The 12513-nt window shown below is 39.6% G+C and overlaps 1 protein-coding gene and 1 long non-coding RNA gene across 10 annotated transcripts in view; one reads left to right on the forward strand and one right to left on the reverse strand.

Annotated features, from left to right (window-relative positions):
- Positions 1-7998, reverse strand: part of GLCCI1 (glucocorticoid induced 1) — an 82007-nt gene extending 74009 nt beyond the window's left edge. For all 3 annotated transcript variants that reach the window (XM_090287193.1, XM_090287192.1, XM_090287194.1), the window contains exon 1: positions 6989-7998. In XM_090287193.1, the coding sequence (XP_090143319.1) occupies positions 6989-7439 (451 nt within the window). In that variant the 5' untranslated portion in view covers positions 7440-7998. The remainder of the gene's footprint in view (positions 1-6988) is intronic.
- The window catches only part of LOC150001480 (uncharacterized), a 139832-nt gene continuing 134010 nt past the window's right edge, over positions 6692-12513 (forward strand). For 4 of the 7 annotated variants that reach the window (XR_016513039.1, XR_016513044.1, XR_016513042.1 and 1 more), the window contains exon 1: positions 7600-8128. This is a non-coding gene — a long non-coding RNA (uncharacterized LOC150001480). Of the gene's footprint in view, positions 7025-7599; positions 8129-12513 lie in introns of those variants that run through there. The other 3 variants (XR_016513043.1, XR_016513045.1, XR_016513040.1) reach the window with 3 other exon arrangements.

A 12513-nucleotide genomic window follows, 5' to 3' on the forward strand; every position in this document is an offset into this window, starting at 1 on the left:
ACAATGGAATATTATACAGCCCTTAAAAAGGGAAATCCTGCCATAGCAACAACATAGATAAACTTGAAAAATACTGTACTAAGTGAAATAAGTCGGACACAGAAAAACAAACACTATATAATCTCACTTATATATTGAATCTAAAAATGTCAAGTTAATAAGGGAAGAGAGTAGAATGGAGTTGCCAGAGGCTGGCAGGTGAGGGAATGGAGAAATGCTGGTCAAAGAGCACAAACTTTCAGTTGTAAGATAAGTAAGTTCTAATAATGTACAGAATGGTGACTATAGTTAATAATACTGTATAGTTAATAATTACTGTATTGTACACTTGAAATTTGCTAAGAGTAGATCTTAAGGATTCTCGTCACATACCATCCATAAAAAAATGGTACCTGTATGACATGACTAATGTGCTAATTAGCTTGAGTGTGGTAATCATTTCACAATTTATATATATAGCATATTATCACATTATACCTGTAAATATATAATTTTTATTTGTCAATTATATCTCAGTAAAACTGGGGGAGAAACAAAAAAGAATTACTGATTGTAAACTAATACAAAATGATTGTATAATAATTTCGGAAAATGTTTCATTAAGTAATTTTTTTTTTTAGTAATGTTAGAGTTAAATACGGACTATTCAGAAAAGTCCTGTGGTCATACTGGCTAAATATGGGGCTGAGACTGTCAGTATTTGATAGGCATTCGAAACATTGAGCAACAATTTGTAGCAGTTTTTGCCTATTCAGATGTTAAGTGGGTTTAATTCTAGTAACTGGACAGTAACCTTGCCACACAATAATGGGTTTCATAGTTTAATTCATCCTTATTTCTGATGAGCCATCATTAAGGTGCACCATGGTGACACTTCATTAAGTTACAAACATAGAGAGTTCAAACCCACAAATTCAGTGATAACTGTTAGCTCTTGGGAGTGCTGACTTCACCTAGCATCAGTTGCTGGGACAATCACTTGAGACCAGGGTTTTACTTGGTGAGTGATTCCTGAATCATTCATCAGTTTATCACCATTTATAACCATCTTTTAATATTCATGGATAAAAGTACTTTTGCTCATTGTAATATGATCCCAGGACAACACAGATTCTAGATGTAAGGAAGGCCAACCACAATCAAGTTCATATTCTTGAGCCCTCAGGAATAACGATTACTCTTTTGCTCTCCCTCTTGTTCCCTCACTCTGTCACAAATGCATACTGACACTTTTATGTAAGGAACAAATGGAAAAATACAACCAATCCATTCATTTTGTATTTCAGTTACATTCAACATTCTAGGTCTTACATTTTTAGACATTCTGAAAATGTCTAAAATTTTCAGAAATCATGACTGTTCACCAAAATTAGAGCGGTTTTTGAATTAGGAGCAACAGCATAGTCTTGTGGAATAAACAGTGGATCTGAAATCAGAAGATCTGCATTTCAAATCCACTTTCCTGATGACTGGAAATATACATTGCCTGTACATAGTAAGTACTCAAATGTTTTCTTTCCACCTTCAACTAAGACAGAAGTTACAATACAGAAGAAGTTACAATTCAGGAGAAGTTACTGAGGTATTCATGAACTTGCCCCTAGTATTTGCCTCAATAACAGTCACTTGAACAACACTGCTTAAAGATATCTGCTATGTTTGTTCCGACTAAAAGGAAATACTAGAAAAGTATTTTTCCGCAATTTGTTCACAGTATAAGTAAAATTCTTATTTTCTTCTAAATTACTACTAATTTATTATAATCTCTTTTGCAGAATAAACACAAATCTTATTCTTCTAGCATCAGCTGGATGATGAATGGAGTCATGGTCAGTTCTGGAGGTCTGGGTCAGGGGTAGAAAGAAAGAGAGGTGGCTTCTGGCTCTTCCATCACTTCCTTAGGCTTTCTATGTCAATAGATGAGTAGTGTTCTCTCTTTCCTCCACTTACCTTTGGCAAATCCAGTTTAAGACCATTATCAGGTAGATACACTCAACCTTGTTAAAATATATTGGACAGAAATGGCATGAGTGATTTGTTTTCTTTGACATTTAATAAGAGAACAAAATTATAAGTTGAAAAGAGAGACAACAGCACCAAGCACAGACTCAGAGTGCTTCGGAAAAGCCTCTCTCAGGGTGTCTGGGAATTTTAAGTTCTGGAGAAAAGACTGAACTAAAATTAGGAGTAACAAAGTCATTAGTATATACTCCTTAGCAAATGTGAAAGTTTTAGCTACACATGAAAGTTTGGATAAAATAAGCTTTTAAATTCTTTTTAAATTTAAGAGTAAGAAAAACCCTCTCCTATTAGTCATTGGTGAACATTGCCATTTATTCCATTGTTATTCATTGCCATGGAGACTAATTATTTCTTTGTTTTCTAATTCACATTTAGTCTGCATTATCACAAATATGCCATTGCCAGTAATGTCAACATTTCCCCATATATAAATCATAATTTGCATTAATCCTTGAAGAAATGTATACTGCTGTAAGTGAAATGTTCTTCTGTAAAAAGTATTTTAAATGATGAAATAATTTTTAGTTCAATATATACACACTAGACTTTACATACAGCTAAACTGACCTAGGTGCTTTGATACATCTTAGGTATGTGATATTCAATGTTTGGAATAAAGGTTATTTACAAGGAATATAATCTTTGAACATAAAACAGTAGTTTAAGAATAAGTAACTTCTATAAATTCACTAAGTATTTTGCTATTCACCCACTGATCTAAAAATGTAATGCACCATAATTGCTGGGGAAAATTAGATACATAAATAAAGAATGTTGTTGATACTTAGTGTAGTTCTCAAAGGCTGAAAACTTTTCTCCAGAACCCTTATTTGAAACCTGTCACTTCAGAAAAAAGAAAAAAAAAGCCAAAACTTTTATTATTTTTAAAAGGGGAGAACAGGAGGATGACCTTAATTCCCAAGAAAATCCACCTGAGAAGTACCTTTACAGGAAGAGAATGTCTGAGATTTTTTTAAAAGTGAGAGAAAAGAAGTAATTAAAAATGTTGGCATTCCACAAACTAAACACAGCATAAAATGACTCAAAAGGGAAATTTAATGAAGAGATAAAAATCTGAAAGCAAATTAATTGATTAAAACACACAGACACACACACATTGCATGCAGTCATTCAACATTACATGCTGCCTGGCTCTGTATTTTCTTTTAAAATATAATCATGACTTCCTAATGCATAAGACAATAAAGCTCTCAAGATACTTATGAAAAATTCTAATCAAATTTCACTCTAGAGTTAGTAATCTGTTAGAGGACTAGGCCTAAATAAATCTGTTACGTTAATCAGGAACCAACGCATGCTATTTTCCATAGCAGGAGCTATATAAATTGCAAGCTCTTCTATGTTTTTGTTAACTAGATTTGGTACACTTAAACATAAACAGTGATTTCCATCTAGAGTGCTCCAATACAAATGTTTTGATGTCTTAGAATTTATCATTCATTGTAACGCTTAATCTTCACAAAAACCCACCAGATGATTTGCAATTACTGTCTACTGTCTTGCACAGGAAATACTGTATTTGTTCTGTTTTTAAATCCATAGGCTTTGCTGCATGAGATTTCAGAAATAAGCAACTTTATTTTCTTTTGGATGTCACTGATGATTTTAGCTTCAAGATCATTCATTTTAACACTAAAATCCTGTTATATTCTCATTTGAGTTTTCGATTAATCTCAAAGGTAGACTTTATGTATTACCATTACAAAAATAAGTATTTGCATAATACTTTATGATTTTACATCTATTACAAACACATCACAGGGAGCCTGAGGATGCATTCAGTAGCTTGTCATACAGCACTTCAAGACCCTTCAGAACCAAACAAGGGGGAGAGTGACATGTTGTTAATGGAAGAAGAAATGAATATAAATAACAAACCTTGAAGTTTTAAGAATACAAAAGAAATTTTAAAAATACAAAATTATGATCCACGTGCATAAGACAGTTTCAATTTGTAAAACTCCATGTCCTCTCTGAAGAAGAAAGGTGTGTTTGGAGATGTATTTGTTGCAATACCCATTTAAATAGTCTAAAACTGTGCTACTAAAATAAAGGAAATTACCATCTTCTTGCTGGATTTTATAAAATAATACCATATTAAAATTGAATGCATCTATTTAAAGAATTCGGCTTTTCTTCAACCTTGTGAAATAACCCAAGTACCATTTCCTTATCACTCTAGCCTTAACCTTATAAATATGAACATAAGAATGTTTAAGAGGAAAATAATAACAATCTAACATGTTTAGAAATTACTACATTGTTTCATAGTTTCTTCCTAGTAAAACAATTTCAAAGAAAATTATTTAAAGCTTCTGTATTTTCTTCCATAACCACCAGTCCACATAAAAAATACTGAATGTTCAGTTATGTCACCTCATAGCACGTAAAGCTTTTTGTAAACAATATGCCTCTATACTGAATACACATCCCTTGGGTCACCATCTACTTAATTTAACATTTTTAAATGTAATTTCATACCCAGCATGACACCATCTAAAATACACACACACACACACACACACACACACACACACACACAACCAGAGCAGTGTGCAGAAAAGGAAGGAGGTGGAGAGCAAGGAATGGAGCACGTTGTTGTTTTTCATTCATGCAGTATAGTGATGTCAGTGTCTGCAGCAGCAGAGGCAGCGGCAGGAGCCTTGACCTGTGGAGACTGAAATCTGCTGAAGTCAGAACCTTGCAGAATTCAAAAGAAACTGAGTAGATAATCGTTTGAAAAATTGCTCCACTGGTCATAGCATGGATTTTAAATGGCTAAGCAAAGAAAATAGAACAGTTGTACACTTCTAATTTGCGTAGCCCTCTAGCCAGGTGGGAGGTGGAGAAGTAACATAAAGGTGATATAATCAGGGGACTTGGGGCAGGAAAGTCTGCGTTCAAAATCGTTTCAGTATAAGAAACTGATAAGATTACCTGTTAAAAACAGCAGAAAAGCCTCTTCCATTCCCCCAGTACCAGCCCTCTGCAAATCTGTCTACTGCACAACCAGACTCAGAAGTGTTTTCATCATGATTGCATTAAAATTGCATTAAATTTGATGTGCCATACTACAACAAAGAGGATAGTTTAAGCCTGATCACAAATTTCATTAAAACTGCTTAATGATGGACCATGTAATTCCTAAGCAATTAAGGCTTTAGAAGGGTGCAGAAAAACAAGTTGTACTATGATCTGTTGTAAGATGCTAGTGTTTATCAACAAAAGAGGAGGAGGTAACTAGATGGCCATTATATCGTTGTAGCAATTGCCGAAACTACTCTTACTCTGTCCACAAAACCCTCTGTACACAATCTGTCTGTAATGCCTATTTTATGACTCTTATATTAGTCCCTAAAAGAAAATCCCAGAACTCAATCTATGTACCGTTGAAGCTAAATCACTCTAAATTTATGTAACTACTGCCTTCTTTTCATTCTGTTACCTCTCATTTCATGTAGCTCTAGAAAATGTGCAAGGGAGTTGCATATGGCATTAATCTGTTAGAAAATGGTGGCCTTTTCTATAAAATACAGCCAAAGACCTGCGTTCAGTGGTGGTCATTATTAGGGAGATCACGTTGTTTTCATTCATTCATTCAGGATTTGCTGGAGGATGTCAGTTTCTGCAGCAGCTGGCTTGACCTGGGGGAGGAGTGGGGGAGCAAATTCCTCCTGGTGCATACAGATTACAGGATGTATTGCTTGGTGCTCATGTACTCATACCTTGCCTCACCATCAAGTGGTCTGAAAACAAGTGCCTTAGCAACATGTTAATTACAGGACAGATATTAAAACAAAAACACCAAAACTGCAATCTATCATAACAGAAGCACTTTCTCCAAGTCTAAGATCTTCATCAGGAAAACTCCATTAAAAAATTCCACATACCACATAAACATTGTACAGAGAGCTCCACTGTGTTTCCCTTCCAAGCAAAGACTTTCCACTTAGCATGATCTGTTCTCTCCACAATGCAGCAGCAGCAGCATCTGTAGCTCTAGCCTGGAATCTAATAATATTAGCTACTCCACTCTCCCTTATGAGCTTTAAGTCCCTGTTTTGGCTAGTCTTTCTTTTCTCCCCAAGGACCCAACTAGATCATGCACTATGTCCCTAGACATAAAACCAAACCGAACCAAAACACAAAACCTTAAGGGAAGCCAACAGCATCCACCAGCTCCCCATTACCTTTGACACCTAACAAAAAAGAAACCTGAGATCCTTTAACAGCTCAACTGAACTGCTAAGGGCAGTTAAAAATGGAAGGAAAAAGTGAGCACACTTCACAAACAGGTCTTTAAAATTTACCATGAAAATGTCGAATTGGGCATAAACTCTTTCCAGTGCGGTACTGCTCTGATGCATATGACTATATAAAGTAGAGACAAGAGAGGAAACAAAAACAAAAACAAAAAAAGCAAACCAAAACATAATACGTTTTAATTGCACATCCCAAACCGTCCCTTCTACACATCCTTACAACAAATATCTTACATCACAACTAATACCACCACCCCTCCAAAATAAAATTATCCTGGAAGTCACAGACATTAGGAACTTGGAAGGAAAGCACAAAGAGGCTGCTAAAGAGTTTGTGTGCGTGTTTTTTTGTTTTTTTTTTTCCAGTGTTTCGCCCAGCTCCTCCTTCCCCCGCTACAAACAGCAAACACAGGAGTGAGCTAATCAGCTCTTAAATTGAAAAACCTTTCCACGCAGGTGAGTGATGGAAGATAAAATGAGGGGCCGCAGGAGGGTCAAATAAAAGTTGCTTTGCAGTTCGCTCCTCCAAGCCCCGCAGCGACCGCAGGGGGTGAGATTCCCAAAGCCACTTTCACACCTTCGATAATGCACTAGCAAAGAGAAGCCCGGAGAGGCTGAAGCTTCCGCGGAGGGCACCGTCGGGGAGACGCAGCCCGGGAGGACGGAAGGGTTGGGCTCGCTACCTCTGCACACGGGCGAGCCGGGGCTCCTTCTCTCAGGTGAGCTGCTCCTCCGGTGGCTCTCGGGGGACCGTCTCGGGCGGCCCTTGGTCCGCGGCGCCTGGTCGGTCGCGGCCCCGGCCGGCGGCGGCGTCGGGCTGGACGGGCTGGGGCCGCGGGCCGCGCCGGGCCCCGGGAGGCTGCCCAGCGAGGCGGCGGCGGCGGCGGCGGCGGGCGGGCGCGTGGGACTGTGCTGGCTGCCCCGCAGGAGCTGATAAGGAACCGTGGCGCGGATGGGCTGCAGCAGCCGACCGGCTCCCGCAGCCGGGGCACAGCCCACTCCGCCGCCTCCTGCACCGTTCCCACTCCCGGTGGCGGGAGCGGCGGGAGGGGAGCCCGCGGCGCTGTGCCGCATCCTCTGCGGCGGGGGATGAGGGGTCTGGGAAGAACTGGAGGAGGAGGAGGCAGTGGACATGGTGGCTCCGCCGGCCCTGGACGACGCCGGCCGACACCAGCCGACACGGAGGCGCGGAGCGTGTGGGAGCCGGCGCGGTAGTGCGTGCGAGTGTGTAAGGGGGAGGGGCGGGGGTACCAGGGAGGGGGAGGAGTCTCCCGGCTCCCCCTTCCCAACGCGCACCCCCGCCGCCTTAAGCGAGGGGGAGGGGAAGCCTGCGAAAACAAACGTCCAACGGCTCCAACCACCCGGTCGGGCTCGGTGTGGCGGTCACGACCGGGACCGCGAAGAACCCGGAGCCGCCGCCACCCCGGGCATCTCGCTGACAGGGGATGGGGGCAACCGTCCGGATCAAGGAGCCCCGGGGGCCGCTCGCAACCAGGCGGGGCTGCGCGCTCGGGAGAGCCCGGCAGCTACAGGGAGGCCGGGACTCCTGCTTCTGGGGACCGGGTAAGGAGTAAGGGCCTTGAGGTATCTGGTTCTCCAGGGAGCCCGCACCACCGCAAATGCCACCGCCGCCGCCTCTGCCTGCTCCTCACTCCAAAAGGCAACTAATTCCCCCACCCGCACCCTGTCCCCGGCACCGCCTCCGGGTGCTCTGGACCCGGCAGCTGCCGCAACGAACATTCCCATTGGCTCTGCCGCGCCCCTCCAGATTCTAGTGATTGGTTCCAGGATACGAGTGAGAGGAGCACCTACCAATGAAAGTGGTGAGCTCTACTTCGGAGGTGGGGCATGAAGGGTGGTAGAGTGAGGAGGGGGCCGAATGCGCAGTGAGAAGCGTAAGAGTTGACAGCCTTTGAGGTGAGAGCGAGACTTTGATTGGGCTGCTTTAGGAAAGTGGGTCCGGGTGTCTGCGCGTGCCCCGGACACCCATAGACACGCGCACTCCCCGGTAAGCAGGTTTCGAGGGCTCCACCCTCCCGGGGCCGATTGTACAACTTGAGACAGAGGACACTTAAAGCAAACTTTACTTTGCAAGTACACCTGTTCCAGGAGGACGTTTTGGAGTTGGAACGAGAAAAATCCATACCTTTCCTTCTAATTTTAGTAATCTGACCTTTGTGCGAGTATACTAATAGATTAAAAAAAAAAAATCAGTGTCTGGATGGTGGGTTGAACAATGGGCTGATACTTTTCTCAGCCTATCCTAACATTTGTAGTTATGCAGTGAAATGAGATAATCAAATCTCATGTTCCGAGACAATTACTCTGAATTGCAGGGGTCAACAAGGACTTGAACATCATTACACCATCAGTTAGATATATTAATGGATGACCTTTCCCCAGAAGCAGATGGCCTCTAGGGAGAAATAAATACCAGACTTAATGTAACAATCCATTGTGGTAAGTTTAGTTTTTATTCTGCAATGAAACTGAAGAGATATAAAGATTTTGGTTGACTATCAAAAACCTAAGTTTACCATAGAATAAACCAAGGTTTGAAACCTTAATTAAGCAGGAACAATTAATGTAAGGGTCTACTTTAGTAGCCTCTATTAATTTCCTTGAGATAAAAAAAAGAGAAGTGGAAAGTCACATTAGTCAACTCTTGTGTCTCCTCACATGGACAAGCTTCCTCTGAATCCAGGCAATATATGCAGGGGTCAGTTTCACTTAGAGGAGCCATCCTTCTCTGCTTCCTTGTGCCCTCAGTCCAGAAAGCATGATAGGTTCTATAAAAAGTAGATGAAACAAACCTAATATAAATACTGGACTTGCATCTAATATGTACTTCATCCTACTAAGACTAGTGATAGTTCCTCATTTTATCACACATTAGAGTAAATAACATTCACCATGTGCCAGTCACTGTTCTACAAATATTTTATGTGTTAACTCATTCAGTCCTATAATCCACAAATAGAAACTATTATTGGCCCCCCTGTGTTCTCAGCTGAGGCACAAAAAAGCTAAATGTCTTGCCTGAAATTACTCAGATAGGAAATGGGGAGCTAAGAATCTAACCCAGGTGGACTAACTTGCGTTTATGAGTAAGCCCTCTGCTCTGGCACATCACAGCTTAAAGCCGTGGAGTGCATGTTTGTAGAGTATTTTCAATACGTAGTCCACAAATCTCATCTGTGACTTAAGTTCCCATTAGTCCAAAAGAAATTTTACAAATGAAGAAAGACTGCTACATATATCTTTGCTTTCTGGAATAGCATATTTTAATTATAAATAAAGGAAAGGCTTTACACTTTCAGATTTGGTGTAATTGACCTATTGTGTTACTGTTTCCATCTAAAATTAAAGATACCTCATTAATTAGGAAATTGCATCCTTGAGGAAAAATAATGATAAATGGCTTGCTTCTTTCCAATGCCATTTTCAGCATATCATGAACAAAAAAAAATTTTTTTTTTACAGATTAAAATACCTAAAGGTAAGGAAAATGCTTGTAAATTTCTAAGTTGTTGATTTTATTACAACATGGTTTCATTATAGAAATGTTATCTCTGGCCATTCCTAAATATAAGTATGGAACAACCTCAACATATTAGATTACAATAATTCTATATTTATCCCAAGCCACAGTCATAATGATCAATACTTGATTTGGATTTGAAACAGTGTACCTGTCCATATTATAAAGGCTTTCTGTGTTTGTTCATATCTCCCAGAGCCAACTTAAGTCAGACATCTAAAGTGAATCTAAGTGACCCACACAGAGAACTGCAGTGGTAGGCAAAGAGGTAGTTTTATAGTTGTGCATATGGAAAATAATGCAATGATTAATAAATAATAAAAGAATAAACACTGTTTTGTGCACTCATAACTATAAACCTACTTTTGCCCACCCCTGTAGTATGATCATGAAATACTATTTTCCTTTACAGTACTGATAAGTCATCATGACCCATTTGGGTGTTCAGTCACCTTCTCTTTGCTAAAGAAATCTTGCTTTTCTCTTAACCTATATTCTCATGAAATAAGTACTAATTTTCTTGCATAAGGAATTCATTCTTTAAACAAATCAAGTGTAAGCTGAAATAAACTAAACCCAATGTCTGCTTTCAAATGTCTGTTTGTTGAGTTCTTAATATTTTATTCTTTTAAGAATCTCCAGGGGGATAATAGAGGCTTTAGGAAAATGTTCCCTTCGGTAAATTGGAAACCCCTTAGAAGGAGGTGTGGATTGCTGGCCTACAAGATCATTGTTACACTACTATGTTAGCTGTGAGATAGGTAGGCCCCAGTGCAGATGATCCTTGTTTGTTTTAACAATCTCTGGAAAGTCTACATAAGACTTAATGTTAGTAATGACCTCTTTACTATGTGTCCTGGCTAGAAGAAGACAACATTGAAAGCACAATTTGGCAACATAAGAAATATCTTTTTCTAGGTAGCCCATGTCCTCTCTGTGGGACAAGAACTCACCATTAGCTAATTTGAGGCAGAATTATATTATACATACTTCTTAGTTCATAAATGGTAATGGGCTACATTTTAGATTTAAATGAAAACTTGGATTCATTGGGCACATATGCTTACTATGCAGCTCCATGTGGAGAGAGAATGAGATAAAGAACCATCAGACCTACAGAGCTACTAAAACCTCTCTCTTCTAGTTCCATCCAGGTTTGCCAGGCTGTTCATCCAAAGCCCATCCAAATCTCAGAGGCAGTCCAGGCTGTCAGTATTAGCAATGAGGTCATGGCTGAAAGAGAACACTAAACAGATCTGCACTGATGTTCATCTTAAGCTGATTAAGCTCTCATGTAGGTGGATTCTTTATAGCAACAACAACAAAAAAGCCTTGCCTGAATTCTTGTCCCTGGCAGATGCTTACAGTAAAACTTCTTACTGCTTGTGACAGCCTACGTGCGCCTTTGCACTAGGTATTCCCTCTGCCTGCAAAGTTCTTGCCCCAGATAGCCACATGGCTTTCTCTCTCGTCTCCATTGGGTCTTGACTCAGATGTCACCACCTTCACAGTGACAGCTTTTCTAAAAACTTTAAAATTGCAAGCATCCCCTAGACATAGTTTAGTCTCTACCTTTTTTTTCCCCAGAGCATCTGTCACCGTTGTAACATATTATATGTCATAATTATCTTTGTTCTGTCTATCTAGAATATAGGGCCATTAAGATAAGACTTTTTATCTGTTTTATAACTGCTGAACCTCTGCAACAGGGCTCAATACATGGTAGATAATCAATATTTGCTCAGTGTTGTTGAAAGAGCAAATTCTATCCAGTGCTTGTCTCATGAACTAAAACTGTGCCTTTTGTCAGAAAAAAAAAATGATAACAGGTATATCTCTGCTGCAAAGGCATAGCCAACATAGTAGAAAACTGTTCCATGTGGCTACTGTGAGCCATACAGATATCTACATCGGTGCTGACATTCAAAAAAGAAAGCATATCTTGTATTATGGTCCTTTAACCCACAAAGTGAAAAATATTAGTCTTTGGAGGCTCAACTGAGTTTGAAAATAGAAAATGAAATTGGTAATGAAGAAAAGGCAGTTAAAATTTGCAGAAAAAAAAATAACCAACTGAAATTGACAGAGGAGGACAGTTGAGAAGGATCGGTTAGGGAGTGACATCTGCTGACTTGTAGTTAGCTCTATTTCACTGGTAGAAAAAGTGATTCTCAAGAGGCCTGTATAAAGGAACTGAAAAAAATTATATTTAATTAGCTAGAAAGGAACATTTCATGTAAATAATAAAAAAATTGCTTCCTTTTCCCCTCAGCTTTATTGAGATAACTGAGATAAGATTGTGTAAGTTTAAGGTATATAATGTAATGGTGTGATATAGGTTATCATACAAAATGATTTACACAGTAAAGTTAGTTACCACATCTATCACTTCACATAGTTAATTTTTTTTTTGTGGTGAGAACGTTTGAAACCTATTCTCTTAGCAACTTTCAAATATACAACATAGTATTGTTAACTACAGTTATCATAATGTACATTACATCCCCAGAATTTATTCGTCTTATAATTGGAAGTTTGTGCTTTCTGACCACCTTCACCCATTTACCCACTCCCCACCTGCCTGCCCCAGGCAACCACCAATTTCTTCTGTTTCTATGAGTTTCAGTTTTTTTTAGAGTCTATGTATAAGTGAGATCATATAGTATT

Source organism: Furipterus horrens, unplaced genomic scaffold, assembly GCF_987537825.1.
Source record: "Furipterus horrens unplaced genomic scaffold, mFurHor1.1.pri manual_scaffold_9, whole genome shotgun sequence".
NCBI classification, from domain to species: Eukaryota; Metazoa; Chordata; class Mammalia; order Chiroptera; family Furipteridae; genus Furipterus; species Furipterus horrens.